At 34.2% G+C, this 23,647-nt stretch overlaps 1 protein-coding gene across 1 annotated transcript; it reads right to left on the bottom strand.

Annotated features, from left to right (window-relative positions):
- Positions 1-17,672: 17,672 nt before the first annotated feature.
- On the bottom strand, positions 17,673-22,365 carry LOC122128002 (gametocyte-specific factor 1-like). The gene is made up of 5 exons (XM_042702306.1): positions 22,356-22,365; positions 21,694-21,794; positions 18,680-18,806; positions 18,100-18,135; positions 17,673-17,728 (listed from the first exon to the last, which is right to left on the bottom strand). The coding sequence occupies exons 1-5, from the start codon at positions 22,363-22,365 to the stop codon at positions 17,673-17,675; spliced, it is 330 nt and encodes a 109-aa protein (XP_042558240.1).
- Between the last annotated feature and the right edge of the window lie 1,282 nt (positions 22,366-23,647).

The following is a 23,647-nucleotide window of genomic DNA, read 5'->3' as shown; positions in this document are numbered from 1 at the left end:
TAGTTGGATTAAAAAACAAGACCCTTCTATCTGTTGCCTGCAGGAGTCACATCTTGCCCGTAAACACATTTTCAATGTTAAAGGCTGGAACAAAATCTACCAAGCAAATGGACCCCAGAAACAGGCGGGAGTTGCAATCCTAATATCAGATAAAATAGACTTCAAATTAAAATTCGTGAGAAGAGATAAAGAAGGTCGCTACATACTAATTAAAGGATCTCTCCTTCAGGAGGATAGTACAATTCTAAATATCTATTCGCCAAATAATGGAGCACCCAAATTTATCAAAGAAACACTACTTTCCCTCAAATCCCATATAGATCCAAAGACATTAATTGTGGGGGATTTTAACACACCACTCTCCCCACTAGATAGATCAACTCGGCAAAAACTCAACAGAGAAACCGCAGATCTAAACAGTTGCATAGATCAACTAGACTTAACAGACATCTACCGAACATTTCACCCAGCAACATCAGAATACACGTTTTCCTCAGCAGCACATGGAACGTTTTCTAAAATAGACCATATTTTAGGCCACAAAGCAAACTTGTCTTAATTCAGAAACATTGAAGTTATACCTTGCATTCTCTCTGACCACAAGGGAATAAAATTAGAACTCAACACCAAAATCCACCAATGAAAGTCCGGAATCACATGGAGGCTGAACAACACACTGCTGAATCATGAGTGGGTCATGGAAGAGATTAGAAAGGAAATTCAAATGTTCATACTATTCAACAATAATGAACACACAAAATACCAGCTCCTCTGGGACACAGCAAAGGCAGTACTCAGAGGCAAGTTTATAGCTCTGAGCTCCTACATCAACAAATTGGAGAGATCTGAAACTAACAATTTAATGACACATCTAAACCTCCTTGAAAAAGAGCAGCAAGATAAACCCCAATCCAGTAGACGGAAAGAAATAATCAAAATTAAATCAGAATTAAATGAATTAGAATCCAAAAAAACTATAGAAAGAATCAACAAAACAAAGAGTTGGTTCTTCGAAAAACTTAACAAAATTGACAGACCCTTAGCAATCTTATCAGAAAAAGAAGAGAACACACCCAAATAAATAAATTCAGAGATGAGAATGGAAACATCACCACGGAAACAACCAAGATTCAGAACATTATAAGGGAATAATTCTCAAAACTTTATGCTAATAAGTTTGAGAACTTGACAAAAATGTACCTCTTCCTAGCAAATATTGACATGCCAAAACTAAACCAAGATGAGTTAAACTATCTTAACAGGCCTATATCAAGCATTGAAATAGAAAGAGCAATAAGAGACCTCCCAGCTCAGAAAAGTCCAGGACCAGATGGTTTTACAGGGGAATTTTACAAGGCCTTAAAAGCAGAGCTCTAATCAATTCTCATCCAACCCTCCAATGAAATTGAAAGAGAAAGCTCACTACCGAACACATTCTATGCAGCCATCATAACCCTCTTCCCAAAACCAGGCAGGGACCCATCAAAGAAAGAGAACTATAGACCCATTTCTTTGATGAACATTGATGCAAAACTTCTCAACAAAATTTTGGCCAACCGACTTCAACAATTCATCCAAAAAATCATAAACCACGATCAAACAGGATTCATTTCAGGGATGCAAAGCTGGTTCAATATATGCAAATCAATTAATATTATTCATCACATCAACAGGAGCAAGAATAAGAACCACATGGTTATCTCAATAGACGCAGAAAAAGCATTCGACAAGATCCAAAACCCCTTTATGATGAAGGTTTTGGAAAAATTAGGAATCCATGGAACATTCCTCAATACAATAAAGGCTGTATATGACAAACCTACAGCCAGCATTATACTCAATGGTGAAAAACTAAAGCCATTTCCCCTTAAGTCAGGAACAAGACAAGGATGCCCACTCTCTCCACTTCTCTTCAATCTAGTATTAGGATGCCTAGCTACAGCAATAAGACAAGATGCAGACATAAAGGGGATCCAAATAGCGAAAGAAGAAATAAAACTCTCCCTCTTTGCAGATGACAGGATCTTTTATTTAAAGAATCCCATAGACTCCACTCCCAAATTACTCAAACTGATTCAAAGCTTTGGCAAAGTAGCAGGTTATAAAATTAAGCCCCAAAAATCAATGGCTTTTCTGTATGCCAACAATGAGAAAAGTGTGGCTGAAATTAGGAAAGCAACTCCATTTGTAATAGCCCCACAAAAAATAAAATACCTAGCAATTAACTTAACTAAAGAAGTGAAGGATCTCTATGATGATAACTTTAAAATCTTGAAAAAGGAAATCAACAGAGAACTTAAAAATTGGCAAAACCTCCGATGCTCCTGGATTGGAAAGATTAACATCGTGAAAATGGCAATACTTCCCAAGGCTATCTACAAATTCAACGCAATACCTATCAAAATTCCACCCTCATTTTTCAAGGAAATAGAAGAGGCAATCCAAATATTCATATGGAACAATAAAAGACCCCGAATCGCAAAAACGCTCCTCAACGGAAAGAACACTGCTGCAGGAATATCAATACCAAATTTCAAACTCTACTATAAAGCCATAGTAATCAAAACAGCTTGGTATTGGCATGAGAACAGACCTCAGGACCAATAGAATAGAATTGAAAACCCAGAAATGAACCTACAGACCTATAGCCATCTAATCTTTGAGAAGGGAGCTAAAACAATAGAATGGAAGACAGACAGCCTCTTCAGTAAATGGTGCTGGCAAAACTGGTTAACTACATGTAGAAAACTAAAGCTAGATCCTTATACATAATCCTGCACCAGAATCAACTCCAACTGGATCAAAGAGCTTGAACTCTAGCAGACACTCTGAAAACATTACAGGATGGAATAGGAGAAACCCTGGGTCTCCTTGGCTCAGGCCGAAATTTTCTGAATAGAGACCCGGAAACACAACAAATCAAAGAAAGGTTGGACAAATGGGATTGCATAAGGTTGCAGAGCTTCTGCAGGGCAAATGACATAGCTAGCAAGATCAATAGAAAGCCCACGGATTGGGAGAAGATCTTTACTAGCCATACAACGGACAAGGGTCTCATATCTAAAATATACTTGGAACTCAAGAAATTAACCCCCCCAACAACAAATCCTCAAAGAAACAACTGCCCAATAAGTAAGTGGGTGAAAGACTTAAAGAGAAGCTTCTCTGAAGAAGAAAGAAGGATGGCCAATAGACACATGAAGAAATGTTCAACATCCCTAGCCATATAAGTAATGCAAATCAAAACAACATTTTGATATCACCTCACTCCAGTTAGAACAGCAAAAATCAAGAACTCTAACAACAACAGATGTTGGAGGGGATGTGGACAGAAAGGAACCTTACTTCATTGTTGGTGGGAATGTAAACTTGTTCAACCACTTTGGAAAGCATTATGGAGGTTCCTCAAAAGACTTCACATAGAACTCCCCTATGAACCAGCAATCCCACTTTTGGGCATTTACCCTAATGTTTACAAACAAGACCACACTAAAGCTACCAGCACAACTATGTTTATTGCAGCATTATTTACCATAGCTAAGATATGGAACCAACCCAGATGCCCCTCAGTAGATGAATGGATCAAGAAAATGTGGTATATATACACAATGGAATTCTATGCCTCCATCAGAAAGAATGACATTTCCCCATTTGTTAGGAAATGGAAAGGCTTGGAAAAAATTATATTAAGTGAAGTAAGCTAGGCCCAAAGAAACATAGGTCCCATGGTTTCCCTTATTTGCAATATCTAGTATAGGTATGAGTCAAGCGGAAAAGGCAAAGAATGTGATATTAGGAAAACTAACCCTCAAATATGTATTTTAATGTTTTTGTTTCTTTCATGCATGTGTTTCTAACGAATTCATAAGATTATTTCTTTGTTGCTTTGTATGTCCCTCCCCCACAGTGTAACCCCCGCTTTCACTATATTTGATGTCAGTATAACATGTGGAGGAGACGGGGACAAACAAGTCGTTTAAGGATTCAGGTGGACCTGTTGCAACAATGAGAAGTACAAAATGTCATGTCAAAACCAGCTTTACAATGTCGGAGTGGGGGGGAAGTGGGGGTATGATTGGGTGGGGGGGAGGAAGGAGGGTGGGAAGGGATGTGAAGGGTAAACAAAGGAGGAGGCTGCAATGCTTGGTAAGAAATGTATGCATTATCCTGCCCATGTAATTGTAACCCCCTCTACAGTATGTTCTCAAATAAAATAAAATAAAATTTAAAAAAAAAATAGCATGGGTAACCCATGCACTGCAGGAGGACCACTTATGTCAGGAGTCAATGAAAATCAGGTTAAAATCATGGGTTAAATGTTCAAATCGAGGCATTTTGACAAAAGAATTCAATTAAGTTCTATTTATATGTTTTGTTTTTTCTAAATAAAATAATGTCAAATATATTTCTCTGGTTTGGAAATAAATAACCTGAATATTCATGGGTAGATCTAAAGGTACATGAAATTAGAAAATGACAATGACAAATATACTCAAATAATTATGTGTTCTGTTCAACTTATTAATCCATGAAAAGTTGATAATTTCCCAATGAGAAAATGAAGAGTAATCCTCAGACATTGTCTCCTTAAACAATTCACCAGGGGGTTCCTTCAATTGTTTCTATGATAAGAGTTCCACTTAGAATATTTTCCTCACGTTACAAAATTCAAAATAGTATACTTCTGTAAGGTGATCATGTTCATGTGAATATTTTTCATTCCATACAATTCTTTTATCTTTATATAGCAAAGCATAGACATTTATTTAAAATAGAGTAATTTTTTTCAAAAATATATGAACAATATTTCATTGATTCTAATACGATAAAAGAATTGATCAGAGAAAACCAGAAAAATATTTCCATGTTTACTTGGATATTCCTATTGAGTTAATGAGTAAATTTAAAAAGTGTAAAGAGTTTTAATTGTTTAAAACGTTTAAAAGAGTTTAAAATGTTTAAAATGGTGATAGTGATCATCACATCATAGAGACTGTTCTTCTTTAATTAGAGAATCAGTGTTCAATCCAAAAAGTATTGATTGTTAGAAAGAAAGAAGTTTATTGAGAACAGTACAATTTTTAGTCATTTAATATAGTTTGTTTATTTTCTTCTTACCCAGGAACATGAGATCCAGATGAAAATTGCATTTCAGTTGCCACTTGTGAAAGTATTTCATTGTGTTCCTAAATTTTGGGGCTAAGGTATAGCCAAACATAATTGCTATGTATGATACAGATACTCATTTTAGGTGCTAGATGATGTCTGAGTTCAGGCACTTTGCTGAGCAAGATATAAACAGGTGTATTGAAGAAACTAAACTAGTACCATGAAACAGTGACTCAAAAATAATTAGAAATAGTTGTAAAGCTTCAAGAAGAAAATTTAAAAATACCTCTTTAAGACATGTTTTGGTCACTTTGGTTAGAATTGCCAGACTTCAAGTAATAGGATGATAGGATTTAAAGATTTGCACTAGTAAGGATGAAATTATTGAGGAAAATATTCAATGAGTGACCATGACAGATAAAGGTGTCATCATTATTTAAAGGGAGATTTATGCATGAAACAAATTGTTTACATAGTGATACAGGTGGGCCCATTGCAAAAATGAGATTGTCGTACAAGATGTTATATCAGAAAACAAACATTACAACTTTGGCCTCCGGGGTGTGGGGTGGTTGTTTTGGGTGGGGAAGTGGAAGGAGGGGATATGAGAAGGGATGATAATGTCAAACAAGGGAGAAAGAAACAATGCTTGATAAGAAATGTACTCATTACCTTTCTCATGTAATCGAACCCCTCTCTATAGTTTTTCTCAGTTAAAAATATGGAAAACTAAAGGAGCTCTTTATACTAAACTCAATCATCCTAAGAGAATGGATATTGCCATGTTACCAAGAGTTGATTACACAAACAGGGAAATAATCATCAAGCATTGCAATGGTCTAAAGGGGCTACGATATTGTAGGACTTGTGCTAGAAATGAAACAAATATACTTTCCTTTCAAACTTTTCTTCCATTGAGCATAGTATATACTTATTGGTTTGATTCCATGGAACTCAATGGTGAACATTGAGAGGACACACAGCCATATTTGCAGAAATGTCAACATGATTCTATGCAACGAATTTTCTCATATAGTAATTGAACATTTTATATTTTGATGAAATTTGTTTCTAGATTATGGATTACAGCATTAAATAATTGAAAATTACTCAACAAAATTATGAATCACACACTGTGCATCAGTAGACTTAAGCAGGTCCCTTTACCAGTGGCATGTCATTTACCCAAACTGTAGCACAGTCTTGTAACTTGATTAACAGCAAGAAGTCTGACTTACCAAGTTCTTATGAAAGATTTAATGTATAACTGTGAGGAAAGTGAGGAAATATTTAGACTCACTTTCAGAGATTTCAAATGTACTTCCACAAGGAGAAAACATTTTAATTGTGTAGTTAGTTGCTTGGACTTACAGAAAAATATAGGAAATGGAATAGGACACTGAACCTGTGAGAAGCCAAACCGCTGACCTTACAGAAACTAAGAACAAAGTATGGTTTTTATTTATGACAGGGTCGTTAAAAACATAAGATTGTACATGCAAGGAGAGTGAAGATAAACCGCACCTTTCTGATGTGTGTCAAATTAAACCACCAAGCAGAGCAGGAAACCTTACCCTCTCGATAGATAAGGACTAACATCAAGTAGCTGTCTCAACAGCAGAGGTCACGTGCTTACCATGTGCATTCAAGATGAGGCTGCAGTTATTCTAGCATTGATAGAACCATAATTTCTTTGTCATGATAAATCAATTTATTGAACATCATCCCACCTTATGGCAAGTCAATGCTTCCCCGCAGGTAAAAATGATAAAAGCAAAGGTTGCACATCATGCTCTATTTTTTCCCTTTTTAAGCTTTCTGAGAACTCTGCTGTTCTTCAGTAGAATTGAACACTTGGTGGCTTTCCTATCCTTTCTAACACATATAAAATATCATACTGTTTATATCTATTGGCTTGGGTCTGACCTTCTGTCTGGTTTGAGTGGTACACTAATTGCCAGTGCAGGTTTCATTCTTTTTTTTGTGGCAGTTTTCATAAGAACAGGAAATCAGAAATTTATATATTATAAAGTAGACCTAAAATTGTGTGCATACAGGGCAATAGAAGACTTTTCTTCATAATGAAACCCCAAATTCCTTGTTCACCTACTGAAGACATGTACTCATATGAAGAAGGTTTAATCACTAACATATCATTTATCCAATACTTACCATGTTCTTCTACCTGGACCATGAGGCAGCAGGAACTACTTCAGTTCCTTCAAAAGATAGTGTAAAAATAGTGTAGAGAGGGGTTACAATTAAATGAGTAAGGTAATGAATACATTTCCTATCGAGCATTATCACCTTCTCCTTTGATTTTCCCCTACAATCCCTTGCCACCCCACCTCCACAATTACCCCACACTCCCAAATTGTAAAGGTGGTTTTCAGTATAAAGTCTCCTACATATTATTGTTACAACTCGTCAACCAGTATCCTATTTCAGCATTTGTTATTTTCCTTCCCTCCACAAATTAGAAAAATGTATAAAAAAGACACAGGACACTGTCATCAAATACAGTGAAAATATGGGTTATAATTTGGGGAAGAGCATACAAGAAAAATAAATAAATCTCATAGAAGAGTTTAGAATCATTAAAAATAATAGCAAGAAAGTAGGAAAAACTTGTGTCCCTATCTATTCATTTCATTTATCCTCTTATTGTATAATCATATATACATAACTTTTGGACCTTTCTGCTTCTCCTCGATTTATACTATTTACTGTAAATGAGGGAAATCATGAGACCCATGTTTCTTTGCGCTGGCTTATTTCACAATATAATTTTTTCCAAGACTTTCCATTTCCTAACAACTGGGGTGATATCATTCCTTCTGCTGGAGGCATTTAATTCATTCTTAACTGGGGATTTGAAGGATAAATATGGGGAAGGTGGGGAACAGTGAATGTTGTGAATTAACGAGATTTGTCCAGCCTTGAATAAAATTAATTGTTTACAAAGTAATTGTCTTCAAAAAGGGAATATTAGATAAGAAATATATTTCACTTTTAGATAGCAAATAGATTGTAGAAACTGTGTCGAATCTTCTAACAAATAGGTAAATATTAGCACCCTTTTCGAGGTATATCTTTGATCATAATACAATGATTAAAAATAAAAAAAACACTGGCTATTAATGTAATGTCACTTAAATGAATTCTGCCCAAATGAAAGATTATTTTCCCTACAATATCTTCAGTGTTTTGTAAATATGGTTAGTGATTTTAGATCTACATGTCTGATAATTTTCTTTTCCTTCTCCATTAATATCTGGGTTTCTTCTAGAGGACGCAAAATAAAGTGAATTGGAACACTTCACTGCAAATTTTCTCTTCAGAGATGCTGTGAAATTTCGTCGATGTTGTTTAAATACCTGTGGATAATTTTTAAGTTGCTACTTTGGTATTTTATTAGATAAGAGTAAGAACAGCTGAGCGACACTGGCTAAATCCTATAATCCTAAGTACTCAGGGAGATGAGATCTGAGGATAAGGTTCAAAGACAGCACAGGCAGGAACGTCCATGAGATATTTTACTCCAAATTACCATCAGAAAATTCAAAGTGGCGAACTTTCTCAAGGGGCAAAGCTCAAGCCTTGAGCTAAAGTATGCAGAGACAAAGCCCACGCTTACAGTACAAACTCCAAGACAGACAAATAAAAATAAAGGCAGAAGAGAACAATTTGCAATATTTCTGTGTAACATTGAAGGACTAAAAAGCACAATGTGTGACAGAAGTGTTTCAAATTGCTCCCTGCCGTATAATGATATGACATTTTTGCAGGAATTGTATAGAGAGCTTTGCCAAGTTCCGAATCTATCAATTCAAAGTTTTCCATTAAAATCATCTCAATCTCATTACAAAGTGGTTTCCATGTGAGGGAGAATGTGTGATATTAATGGCCTTTTCCTACATATACCTTGGTCCTTAATAATGTGTTATATACTATCAAGAGTCTTCCATGAAGGTCTTACTGACAGTAGATATTTACAAATGTATAAAGGAATTTTTGGGAATATTGAGAGGAGAACATTGAATTGCACTGTAATCAATGCAGAAGTTACATGATTATTTTGTCTTGCAATGACAGAGACATGAGTTACAGGGAATTGTCAAGGGAGATATAAAAAGAATCAGCTTTTTTTGATCTTAGGGGGACTCAAGAATCTTGACTATTTTACACAATGAATAATTGTGCATAATTAAAGAATATTCAATCAAACAAAATGTGGGATTGAAGTGTATACAAGCCCAAAGCGAGTCTTTCAGGGACACCTTGGATTTAGCCAAGTGTCCATTACATAGAATGCCTACGATATTGGGTGAAGAAAGAAATCCGACGAAAGTACTGTTTCCTAAGTTCTAAATGTAGGTGAGTTCACGTCTCACAATAGGTACGTTTGTCTGGGAATAATATGTTCCATTTCACTAATTAATAATGTAGAATATGATTAAAAATAGAAGAAATATATATAAATAAATATAATATAATATTATATTTATAATATATATTATGATTAAAATATTATATATAATTTTAATATAAATAAAATAATATGTGGTTACTAATACAAATTTCCCATTAATTTATGTGTTCCAAAAAGAAGAATGCGTAGGAAACTTTTACAGATTTTTTTTTTTTTTTTTTTGTCAATAATGGGGCTTGAACTCTGGGCCTGGGCGCTGTCCCTCAGCTCTTCAGCTCAAGGCGAGCGCTCTACCACTTGAGCTACAGCGCCACTTCCGGTTTTCTAGTGGTTTTTTGGAGATGGGAGTCTCACGGTCTTTTCTGCCCGGGCTGGCTTTGAACCGCGATTCTCAGATCTCAGCCTCCTAAGTAGCTATGATTACAGGCGTGAGCCATCGGTCCCCGGCCTTTTACAGATTTTTTAAATCACCTAATTTTGCAATGTATTTCTCAAGACACAAGATTCTAAATCATGTCAATATTTTTCATGTGTCATCTATTCTGCAGAAGAAATGTGACTTCTTCCCATTGTCTGTGAAAGGGAAAAATAGATTTTTGCAAGAGTATAAACCATCGACATTTATTAGTTTTGGTGGACAATGTGCACTCTGAAGATACCATATTTTGTACAGAGAATTTGTGATTTATCAGAGAAGAATTTGTGCATCGTTTGAGAAATTTTTAGCTACATTACTAAAATATTCTGGAAAGATTAATCTGTAAGTTTCGATTGTAATTCAAGATCAGTTTATGAAGCCATATGTAATGAATATTTGTTTTCGACTGGTGTATAAATTGCCTGTCATATTTATGGACCCCACGCCCACCATATTTTAGTTCATTTGGCATTCTTGATCCACAACGTTCTTATGGCCAAAAGGAATAAATTTTCAAGTATATTTTAGGAAGATCTCCCTTGCCAAAAAATATTTATTACTTGTTAGATTTCTATGTAATCAAAAGAATTGAAGTAGTTGAATAAAGATGAGGTTTTACTTGGGACAGTCTTGCTTACATATATGATAGGTGTGAAAATGTGAGGTTTCTGCTTTGGAGCATATTTGGGCATCAGGATCTCCTGGTTTGCAATTTCAAATGCCTATTTAGATTCCTATATAAATATTTGACCAAAAATTATTTCAACATTAATTTGTCAATATTGGCTTGAAACCTGGTGACCCAGGGAAACCTGTGCATTCTTAGGAACCTCAAGAAATCAGAACAATTTTCACGTGTATGTATATGTAATACAAACACATTGACTTAAGAATCTACATGTAAACCTATGAGAATTGAGAAGAGTGTATGTATCAATACTCTTCTTTCTAAAGGAATATTGTCAAGGAGATGTACAGAGGAATTTGAATTACATACCTAAGCAATGAATGACTACATTTCTCGTCATATGTTTTTACCCATTGTTCACTTATTGGTTTTTTATTTTTAGTTATTTTTTTTTTTTTTACCTAAAATCTCTATCCTCTCCCACCAGGTGTAATGTTTATTACTAACATGTAGTTTTGTTGTGATTGTTCTTGTATGGTTTTCCCATTATCCTTTGTCTCAGATTTTGTTGTTGCCCTTCCCGTACATAATTCTCATTAACTTACATGGAATACAGTGTGTACCAAAATCAAATACAGTGACAACATTGTACAAACCATAGGAAAATCAAAGAAGAAGGCAAGTAAAGAGAAATACCTTCACACAGTATATTTTTAAAAATCAAGAAAACCAAATGATTTTTTATTTTAGAGCTTATTTTGTTTAGCCTAATATTCTATGGTCATATGTACATTAGTATTAAGCTATTGTGATCCTCTTCTAAGACTAAAATGGACAAATACCAGTTTTTAGAAGTAAAGGAAACCATGAAGCCTATGTTTATTTGGGTCTGGCCCCCTTTAATTCATGTTATATATTTAACTTTTTCAATCTCGTTACCAATGGCTCTATGTCATTATTTCTAATGGCAAATAGAATTCCATTGTGTTTATACCGCACATTTTCTGATCCATTAATCTACTCTCAGGCATCTGGAGTGGTTCCTGGTTTTCCCTATGGAATGAACATAAATTTGTCATTCTAATGGAATGTGGCGGAATGTAAGTATTGACTTTATTCGGCTTCATTTCCTTGACAGAGACATTGAGCATTTCTTCATATGTCCTTTGGCTATTCTCAATTTGCCCTCAGTGAAGTCTCTCTTTAAATATTTAGACTTCTTTTCATAGAGTGGCGTTATTGTTCAGGTTTTTCTTTTGGGGGGGTATTGGACTTGTTGAATTTTGCTTTTATTTCAGCTCTAAGACTCTTCGTCTTTCTTGGCTAGTGAAGAACTTCTCCCAGTCTTTTGGCTGTTTATTTACCTATTTAGTTATGTCCTTTGCTATAAAGAACCTGTGCAGGTTCAAGCAATATAGTTGGTCCAACGTTTCTTTGACTTGATGTATTTGTGCATCTCTAATGAGAAAGTTTCAAAATGTTCTATGAGACCTAGTATTTCTCTATTTCTTCCATTCTGAGTATTGTGTTTAACCTCGAGGTCTGATTCATTAGGAAATTGGTTTGACACGGTGATGTATAATCTAACTTTCAGCATCTATAGGAAGTTAATGAGTATTACAACACTATTTATTGAATATTGCTTTACCATTTTACTGCGTTTACCATGTTCTATTTAAACTTACCTACTGAAGAGTCATAATGTTTTGTTTAGAAGTGGCATTTAAAATATTGGCGCCCTACGTTCTTTTTTATTTTTTTGTCTTAATTGGTATATGTCCAGTTTCAGCCAAAGAGGATTACAAGAGCTTAATTGCTATGTATATATGAACAAAAGATTAGGGTAAGAAAAATCAACTTCAAGAAACATGAGGTTTATAATGGTTGGTGATTTCTTTAAAAAAAATATAAAATCTATGAAAAACTCTTTCTTTTTTATTGCTATTTTTCCTTTATTTTTCATAGTGTTTCTTCATTCTTGTCACTATATTTGATTTCATAGCCTGTGGACTGTAAACTTTAATCTGAATCGGGCAAAGAAGAGGAATCAAAAACATTTGAGATAGAGGACAATGGGTGAACCAGTGCCATAAAATTCCTCACAAGACAATATGTTGGAAATGGCATTTACAACAGGGGCAGCAGGAGTTTTGAAGCAGAATAAAGTGTAAGAAAAATGGGGGATAAGGTAACATGTAACAAGAAAACTATTCACTGTGTCACATACATACTTATAATAACTCTGTACATAACACTGACCGTAAGTTTAATGAAAAAGAAGAGTATTGATACATACATTTATTTTAATTTTCATAAGTTTACACACGGATTTGTATGTAGATTGGTTTTCAGTCTATACACAGACATGTGTTGATAAATCTGTTCTCTTCATATCCCTACTGGAAAAGGCTCAGGTTTCCCTGAGTCTAAAATTTCCAAGCTATCCTTCACAAATTAATGATGAATTCATTCCTGCTCACAATTTCTGAAAGAAAACTAAGAAACATTTGCAATTATACACTAGGTGCAGAAAAAAGCCCATAATCAAAAAGTCTCCCATTTCAACACCAATAATAAATATGAGCCACATTCTCACCTCTTTAACTTCCTCATCTGTATGCAAAAATTCAACTCTATTTATAGCATAGGAGTCCTACCAACCATTTTCAAAAAGTGGATCTTCCTAAAATATGCTTCAAAAATTATTCCCTTTTGCATCAGGAATGTTTTGGGCTACAGTGCCCACTATAAATATGTGGGGGCATATATATGTGGGGCAAATTACACACAAATTGAATATGAAGATAGTCATTGATGATGGTTCCAAAAAAGTGCTTTTGATACTCTACAGATAACAGTCCACTCTTTCTTGGAATATTTTAGAATCCTCTTGCCCTAAACATATCGTATTTTTAGCACACAATCATGCTATCCTCACAAATTGCAATTTGCCCCCTCAACAGAATAAGATTTTCATGTATTTTGTTTATACATACATTAACCTGGTTTTTTCTGCCACATGTTTGGGAAGAACTCCTAGAATCTTGTTTAGATGAGATTATACATGGAAATCATTGAGATGGATGAGAAGCTTGTATAGTAAGAAATATACTTCAGAATTTGGTTGAAAAATCCCTGTGAAATTTTAATGGGTTTTCTATATGGGAATATATAATTGGTGTAAGATTTGTATAAGAGGTCTAATATCATTACAGTTTTGTTATGTATTTATTGGGCTCTGCAATTATATCAATATATGAAATGGAAGATGATATTCACAGGCAAACTGAAGGAGAATAAATAATGAAGTATGATTTGTTCTCTATGGGGAAACAAATGTAGATTTTTGAGTTGATTATTGAAGTTTCTATATTCCAACCTTGCCACGTCTATGTGGATAGTGACATGGTGATTTTCATGAGGACATAAACACCTGGCTTTGCTTCTGAATTCAAGGTAAATGTGAATAGGGTTTGAAAAGGTAGTAGAAATTGAAAGGAATTCACTTGGTTGAGTGAGCATCAACAATATATTAATGAATGTAAGATGTAGATGAAACAATGAGAAATAATTTGATCTCATGGCTAGTTCATAGAATGATTCCTGCAAAGAAATACAAGAAATATTATTTTACTTTCTATGGAAAACACTAGAATATTTATTTCTGTATTCTGCATATGAACAAGAACTAAACTAGCAGTTTGAGAGATATTCAAAAACTAATGAAAGCACATCATCAGTTATTTCTAAAAAATTTCAGGCTTACTTCCACTTCTCTTCCCATTTAAATTTGATCATTGTATACAAACCTAACAAATAATGACACTTGGACACTCTCTGCATCAACACATTCAAACTTCATTGAACATTTGAAGTGTGAACCTACTCAATGTATTAATTAAGCGATTATTTTACAATTCTTCAAAATTTACTCTAATATCACCAATTCAGGCTCAGCCAGGCCTTGACAGAGTTTCTGACTAGGTCCTTTGCAATATATTCATGGATGTATCATGCATCCAGGAAAATAGGAAGAAATACTTCACGTGGTTGTACAGAAAAGAAAATCCAGAGTGGTTTTACTATATAGTGTTATTGCAATGAACTTAAGACAACACTCCATTTCAATATTTGTGAACGGATGCATAAAAAGAAATCAAAAGGAGTGATTGTTTTATGAGATATATCCTACCAATGGATACATGCTTTATGGACGCAAGTAAAATATGAAGGGATACCATGCAAATACCTTCAGGTACAATTACAAGAAATATTCCATGGCTCAAACAAATTAACGGCTTTTCCATTCTTATTTGTGTACAAAACAAAGTCTATTGTGAACTCATAAGTACATTGTGATGTTGTATCAGCTAAATATATTCAGCAGTTCAGAAAAATATTTAACCTTTAAGACACATATGCATGTCACCTCTCAGTAATATTGGACTCTCAGAAATATTGGACTTTGAAATGAACATAGAAAATTTCCATTAACTTAGGGTAACATTCCTACATTAACAGTGCTTTCTCAAATATGTATCGTTATGAGAATTATATGCCAGAGACATACCAACATTTGGAAAATATCACTTGGATAAAGCCCAGTGTAAGAAGCTTTAATATCAATGGACCAAGCAAAGATTCAATACTCATTGACAAAAAAGACACATGAAAAAATCCACGATAATGTGTAATTAAGTAAAATCAAAAACTGAAGGCAGAAAAAATACCCTCACTTTTCAATTCCAAGAAAACATAATAATGTGTGTAGCATCTACTTATGGGTATTGAAACAGAGTAGGAAAAAATGTACACCATTTCAGTTCGTACACACACATCACAAAATTTCCACCCATAAATGGACAGGTAACAGACATATCTGATCACAAACACAGCTCAAACACACACACACACACACACACACACACACACACACACACCTACACACACACATATATATAATAGCAAAGCTAGGGTTGGATAAATCTTGAATAGGTACATCAACAAGTAGCATGGTGTTCTACACTCACAGATTCAAGAATTTACAGGTTCTTTAGTATTATCTACATTTTAGATGCTAGAAAAATTATGATTCCATAAGGAAGACTTATTAGCATAAGGGAACAGAATTAGTAATCCCATTAGAACATATTAAGTGTTCTACGAACCAATGAAGTAAGTAAATACCACTGTCTCATCAAACATTACTCTCTGAAATTCAAAGGGTTAACAAATGATATTATACATAGGGAATGAATAAAATCTAACTTGCTCCAAAGGAAAAAATTCAGAGTTTTTGGAAATACCAGTGAGTATGGGGCATTGTTGATGAATATTGCATTACATTCCTATCTTTGGTTATTGTTCTTGCTAGTCATTGGGCTTGAACTTTAGGCTTGGGCAAGGTCCCTGAGTTCCTTAGAGCTCTACTGTTCTACCACATGAGCTACAGAGACACTTCCAGTTTTGAGGTGGTTAATTGGTGATGAGAGTGTGACAAATATTCCTGAGATCTGATCCTCAGATCTCAGCCTCCTACAGGTCCCTAAGCAACCTGTACCAGGCTTTTATTCTCTGTTATCCTGAGTGTGCTGATGATTTTTGAGCTTGTCTGTTCCCAACATTTATGCACACTACTTGTCTACGAGTAACCATAGTTTTCCTTAAGTAGAATACATTCTATAGTATTCAATTTTGAGGGGATTAATTGCCAGAAATGAATCTGCAAAATATCCCTCATTAATCTATAATTAGATCCTTAAGGGTAAAACATGTGAGTTGCTAGAATTAACATTATTATCTGGCCTGCCTCAAGAATGGTTTGCTACCCCAAAAATTGTTTTCCACGACATTTTCATTTTCCTCTGCGTGACAGAGGATGAGAAACTCCTTAACCCCAAGAATAAATGTATTGGGTTGATCAAATACTAATTGATCTGTTCAGTTTGTAAACAGGATTTTTAGTCTCTGCTATAATCTTTATGAATTAGCAAATTGTCACCAGATGCAAGGGTGCATTTATCTATTACTATTATTCCTACTCAGCACGTTTTTCACTATATAAACTGCCAATGCATCCTTCACCTAATATTGTAATATGTTTGACATACAACAGATATTTGAATACAAATAATTAGTATTCTTACTACCATTTCACAGGAAGAATATAAGAGGCCTGACTGTGAGGACAGGCTCACATAAATTCTCCTTGGTCTTATGTTGAATAAGCTTTTTGGGGGGAGGTCCAGTCATGGGGCCTGAATTCTGTGCCTAGAAGATGTCCGTCAACTCTTCCGCCTAAGGCTAGCACTCTACCACTTGAGCCACAGCACCACTTCTTGCTTTTTTCCCTTTTGCTTATGTGGTGCTGGGGAATCAAAACCAGGCCTCATGCATGCAAGGCAAGCTCTCTACCACTGAGCCACCTTCTCAGACATTGTTGTTCTTTTTTTTTTTCTAGACTGATCAGAGATGAAAATTCTTAACATTATCAATACATCTAGAATATATTGTCTCACAAAAAGGAAGAGGTCTCATATTGGCAAGCAAGACAAATGACATGATTCCAAATTAAATAAATGCTTATGAAGAATTCCAAGAAAACCCAATTACTGTTCACTTTTTCCTCTATTTGCCATCTTACCACGTCAGAGAGACTTGATGTGTTCAAGTTCCATAAAATCAAGAATATAACCTATTTTGTGACTCTAGAAGGACAACTTCATTCTAGTAATTAAAATTCTTTAAACAATCTCATAAATACTCCCTGAGATAGCATAACTTTTGTAGTTACACCTCTAATTTTGAATTTCCAATCTATACCATATCTAATGTGTATTTATACTTTAAACAGCAATGTGAAATTTGAAATCCATGTATGTATTGCTGTTAAAAATAGCTCTAAATACAGTTTATTAATATGTATCTTTGTAAAGTGAAAATTGCAAATCATCTCAAGAATCCCTCAAATATCTTATACTAATTTATGGAGAAAATTTAAATCAGATAGCCATTCCTGTAATATTCATTAATGAATTTCAGAAGGAAGACATAGTAACCCACCCATAAGTCTTTAATTTTAACAATTACCAATTGAAGATACTGCCATTTACACTATCATAATTGATGTGATGGTTGAATCCTGAAAACATGAAAATGGTTATAAAAAGATTGGCCCAACATAATACTGTTATCTATGGCTTCCCTGATTTAAATTTATTATAAGAGAATGAGAAGAATATTCAGATAAGGTAATCTGATTTGAAGTATTTGGGTGATTGCATTTTGTATCAGTCCTAGTGAATCTGTATTTGATTTTGCCACCTATCACAGGTTCACCAGTTCAGAGAGCAATCCAAAACTTCCTTTGTAGTGAGCAAAATATATGGTTATATAGAAGAGCAAGTTTTTTATTCATTTATCCTATTTCTTTACTTTGAATTTTAAAAGACAATAGTATATCAGAAGAAACCCATTTTCTTTACCTGTTGTTGCCAGATGATTTGATTGTGCCCCAAACAAAACTTGGGCTAGGATCTTCCAAGGATTCTGCGAAAGGGAGAATTACATACTTGACTGAGGTGCTAGAATAGATTGGCTCTAACATTATACATTGATAAAGAAGAACAACAAGGTTGTTGTCCCTAAGAGACTCCCAAGAAACTTTTAGCTGGATAATAAAGATTGAAATGTATGAATTCTTACCGATGTGCAACAACATATCATTTAAATGTTTGACATGGTTTTTAATCAGTTAAGACTGCATATTTTCATATATGTTATTGATATTAGCATACAAGACACTCAAAATTGAACAAAGAATTTTTAATTTCACTACTAAGGGAAGAAATGATACAACAGTACAAAGTAAGTTGAGAGTAAATAATGGAAAATGCAGGAAGTTCAACAAGCTTTTTACCTTTATCCCAGTCTTCCTCAGAGGACACACATTGCCATGTACTTTCAGAACTCTTGGATTGTTTCTCATTCCATATGATGTTATCTACAAACAAAGAGAAATCTAGCATCACAATAGCATGCAGGTGCAAAGGGCCTACACTGATTTGGATTGTATTTTAATTATCAAGCTTACCTACATCATCTTCAAGGGAAGTTTTGTCCATACAAGTTGCAATATGTTCAGTGAGTTGATCTCGTGGAACCAGGTGACGAGCATTAAAGGGACAAGTAGCCAATCTGGCAGCAATGTCAGGATGATTCTGTATAACAAAAGTTCAAATATGAAGAAACATTTTCAAATTTTCACTTTTTAGATTACTTTGTTCAGGATATCTACCATAGGCTTGACACCATGGTATAGGTACTGTGCTAGTACATTCTTTTTTTAATACATATTTTTTATTGTAAAGATACTGTAAAGAGGGATTAGAGCTATATGAATAATGTAATGAGTACATTTCCTATGGAGTATTGTTACTCCCTCCTCTTTTTTCCCCCTAAGATCTCTTCCCTCCTCATCTCCCCAACTCCTCTCCTCTACCCCTCACCCTCACAGCTAAAGTTGTAAAGTTCATTTTCAACATAGTGCCTTGTATATTTCATTGTTACAATGGGTCAACCTGTACCCCAAACAGTATGGAGGTTCATCAAAAGACTCCACATTGAGCTTCTCTATGATCGAATAATGCCTCTTTTGCTCATTTACCCAAATGAATACAAGACCATACTAAAAATATCACCATTATTTGTCATAGCTAAGGTATAGAACCAACCCCGAAGCCCCCCAGTAGATGAGTGGATTAAGTAAATGTGGTAAATACATGCAAAATGGAATTCTATGCCTCTATCAGAAAGAATGACATTGCTCAATTTATTGGAAATGGAAAGACTCAGAAAAATTATATTAATTTAAGTAAGCCAGGCTCAAAGAAATATAGATCCATTGTTTCCCTTATTTGGAAAAAACTAGTGTACATTTAGGTTAAGCAGAAATGTTCAAAAGTGATGTACAGAGGCTTATAAAAAATGAACTCTGCAATTAAAGAGAGGGTTAAGGCAGGGGTAGAATATAGTTGTGAGGTTGGAATCAAGGTCAGAAAGAAGTACATTGCGCCATTTGTTAGGAAATGGAAAGACTTGGAAAAAATATTAAGTGAAGTAAGCCAGGCCCAAATAAACATAGGTCCCATAGTTTCTTCAATTTGCAATAATTAGTATATATCTGCGATAAGCAGCAAAGATCAGATAAGATGATGTTAAGCGAAATGGACCCAAGGTGAGGGACAAAGGTTTTTAATTTTCCTCCTTGGTATTGTTTCTAACCTATTTAAAAGATACCATGTGCTTTTTTTTGTTGTTTTGTATGTTCCTCCCCCATGGTATAATCTCTGTTTTCACTGTATTGAATGTTGGTTTGATTTCAGTAGGGTTAGAGAAATAACAAAATGTTTATACATGTTGACCCATTACCACAATCAGATGTACAGGATGTTATTTTGAAATGCAAACTTTTCAATTTCGGCAGAGGTGGAGATGGGACTGAGGGGATGTAGTTGAAGAGTTGGGAGAAAGGGGATAGTAGCAGAAAACTAAAGGAGGAGGAAACAATTGTGGATAAGAAATGCACTCATTAATTGTAACCCTTCTATACAATATTTTCACAGTAAAAATTTATTTAAAATATGCTATGTCAAAAATGAACTTTATCATTTAAGCAGGGTGGGAGGGGGGTAAATGTAATTCTGGAGATAGGGGAAGGGATGGCAGTGGAAACTCAACGGAGGAGGCAACAATGTTTGATAAGAAAAATACTCATTATCTTACTCCTGTAACTGTAACCACTCTGTAAAGTATTTTCACACTAAAAACTTATTTAAAAAAGATGATAAATCAAATAAGATAGGTATACAAGTGGTTATTTTCCCCTTCTTGTTATTGTTTTTAACATATTTTTAATGAACTATTTGATTTTTTTCCCTTTGGTGTGTTCCTCCCCATGGTAGAACCCCTGTTTTCACTGTATTTGATTCTAGTGCACTGCATTGTGTATATATTTATCTAATTTGGGGAGGGGAAGGTAAAAAAAAAAATAATAGTGCATCCGTTTGCAAAGGGATAGACTTCTACAATTTTCATAGAACTTCTTCTATTCTCATTTGAGAGGGGAGATAAGAAGGTTTATGACTCTCCTGCATGAGCTGGCATTAAAAAAATGATACAGTGATATCAAACTCTCAGGTTGATATTATTTCTTTAATGAGGAAATAGGGCCAAGACACACATAAATTCTATATGGAACTTTAGAAATGCACATAAGTGTTCAATTTTGTCCTATGTTTACTCAAATATGGGTTATTTATATAAAATTTACAAATGCATAGATAGGGTGATTGAAAACATACTTGAAAATATCCAAAATGAAGGGTCATCACATGTGTCTTCTTTACAAACAAAATAGCAGAAACTATGAATTTCCTACAGCTCTGAAACTTATTGTAGCAGTGCTACATGAAGAAAAAAATTAATTTCCTACCCACAGTTCATTGAACCTTCAAATATTGTGTAATTTTTGATGAAAATAAGAGCAATTTTGTAATAAATACCTTCAATATACAAAATAGACACAATGCATCTCCCATTTTATGTTTATAAACATGGCATGAAAAGTCAAGTACTCAAACTGAATTCTAGACCATAAAATACAGCGGTTGTTTTAAGAAAATAATATAAGAATAACTTCATTTACATTTTGTACATTAGGAAATGGGGAGGAAAACGAAACCACCTCTAATATTTGTGAGGTATGTAAAGTTCTCTGTATGTTATTTTCACAATAAAAAGACAAAAAAAAAGAAATATGGCACACAGAGTTAGACATAATTACCGACACAAAACATTTGCCTTTGTTCTGCTTTGAATAGAGATCTAGAAATATATCTCTAGAAATAAATTGGATTAGGACTGTCGTACTTTCCATTACATGCTGCAGAGATTTCAGAAGAAATACAAAAATCTCACTGATATTTATGCCTACATTCTCTCACATTTTCACATATATTTCCTACAATTTATTATAAAAACAATACTCCAATTTATCCATGAACTAAAGAAATTATGTAATATCAACATGTTCCAGTGAAACATTACCTCTTTGCATTTCACAAGATGGTATGGGAACCTGCATGATCTGATTTTGTGATTTTTATCATAGGGACACTGCAACAACCTCTCAGGATCCACTGATTCCTCTGAAAGAGAACAAATACCTCGGGAAAATCAATATATTGGGGAACATACAAGTCTTCAATGTTGCTTCCATTATTAACTAGACCTTAACTCAGGAATCCTAATTTGGGGCATATAGATTCAAAATATGACAAAGAGTATTACTCTGGAATTTAACTTCTGATGTATTCTCAGTTCCTATTAGTTAGTTCTTAATTTTTATTATGAAAAATATTTATTCTAGTTGAAAAAATATTAATTTGAGTCAAATGGAGCTCTTAGCATGTTTTATCATCTGAAAGCAAACATCCATTGAGCGCCCTTGATTTAATTACTTTCTTACATTTCAATCTAGAATGTGCCCATAATTTATATTCTTTTTCACCTTTCAATCTAGAACATCAAAAGTCAAAGTTATAATTATCAAAATGTCTAAAGTTTCAGATTCATATCATGACGAATCCTATTATCCTATTCTCTCAGTCCTGTCAATATACTTTCTGTGATTCCAAACAAGAAAAAAAATATAGCATGAACTAGACCATTTAAAATAATTTTCAAAACAAATGCTTAAACATGTTTACCTTTTTCCATTGTGACAGACAGATATATAGAAGCAATTCCTGCGGATAAAAAAAAATTCTCTGAGAGAAAACAAGACTAAATACTCCAAAATCACGTCTTAAATGTTGTGATTTTGCCGTTGATATGAAAAACAACTGGGTAGAACCTATTCATCTCTAATACTTATTTTTGCTAGACACACTTGTATTGAAGTACATTGATAACTGTTTACTTCACAAATTATGGTCACTTATAATAAGCTATAGAAATGTATAACCTTTGAAGTCAAAATTAATTTCATATTTTTCATACATTTTTCTTCAACATACAAAAACAGAGGATAATGCATCATGACAACTTTTAAGCGAATGGGGAAAAGGTTTTCTAAGTTATTGGTGTCTGAATTAACAAATTCCAAATTCCATTTTACAACCATCTAATACCTATTGAAAATAGGCACTTGTCTGAAGGAGGATTTTCCTTTTTCATAGATATATCGTGATTCCTATTCAGATTATAAGATCAGTATGGAGTATTATTCAGGTAACTGATTCTTAGAGAATATATGCATCACAAAGCAAAGGAATAATTGAGACTAGTAAGAGTCAAAGTTTGAGATGGGTGCTGTCATTCAATAGGTAGTAAATTTTAGTAGTACAGTGTCTAGTGGCCATGAAGCAGAGCCAGAAGACATTACACTATGACTAACTCACATAAAAGTGACAGTAATAAAAGTAAATTTTAAATACCCCAAAATGGAAATATGTATTTTCTTAAGTCTAAGGAAGTAAAGAATTTTCATTATTTTACCAATGAAATAATACTGCCTAGTTGGAGAATACTATAAGAACTACATTTGGGATGTCAGCGAGAAATGTCTCAGTCACATACAAAAAGATGATTTACATGTCTATGTCGTGGAAGTCGGGAAAGAAATCTAGGGACTGTTACCTGTCTCCTTCAGTTAACTGGATTCACCAAACCAGTGAGGATGTCTCCCTCCCCAGGTCAGACGATGTCCCACTAGTAGGTTTTCCACAGCAACAGCTACTTCTCTATAATGACTTCTCTACATGGGGCCAACGCTATTGTGATGTAGTTCCTCAATCTCACTTCCGTTTTCCCAACTGATGGAATTCAGCCATACTTCCGCATATGACAACGGAAGTGCTGACTTCCGGCTTGAACCAGGAAGACAATGTCCCATTTCTTTTTGGTATGAATTGTTGTACTCCAATTCAGTATAATAGAAATGTGTGAGTATTCAGTAGAGCACTAATGTGAATGGATATGTCACAATTTTTATCTACAC

Source organism: Dipodomys spectabilis, unplaced genomic scaffold (assembly GCF_019054845.1).
Source record: "Dipodomys spectabilis isolate Male_0828 unplaced genomic scaffold, ASM1905484v1 ptg000319l, whole genome shotgun sequence".
Classification (NCBI taxonomy): Eukaryota; Metazoa; Chordata; class Mammalia; order Rodentia; family Heteromyidae; genus Dipodomys; species Dipodomys spectabilis.
The sequence above is the reverse complement of the archived record's forward strand: the minus strand, read 5'-3'. Positions and strand labels throughout refer to the sequence as shown.

Excerpts from the sequence above, each read along its gene's own strand:
- LOC122128002 (XM_042702306.1), bottom strand. Across the intron at positions 18,807-21,693 it reads ATCTTGTGAAATGCAAAGAG|AATCATCCTGACATTGCTGC; the intron begins GTAATGTTTCAC and ends TTTGTTATACAG. Across the intron at positions 17,729-18,099 it reads TAGCCCAAGTTTTGTTTGGG|GATTCAACCATCACATCAAT; the intron begins GCACAATCAAAT and ends TCATGTTTTCAG.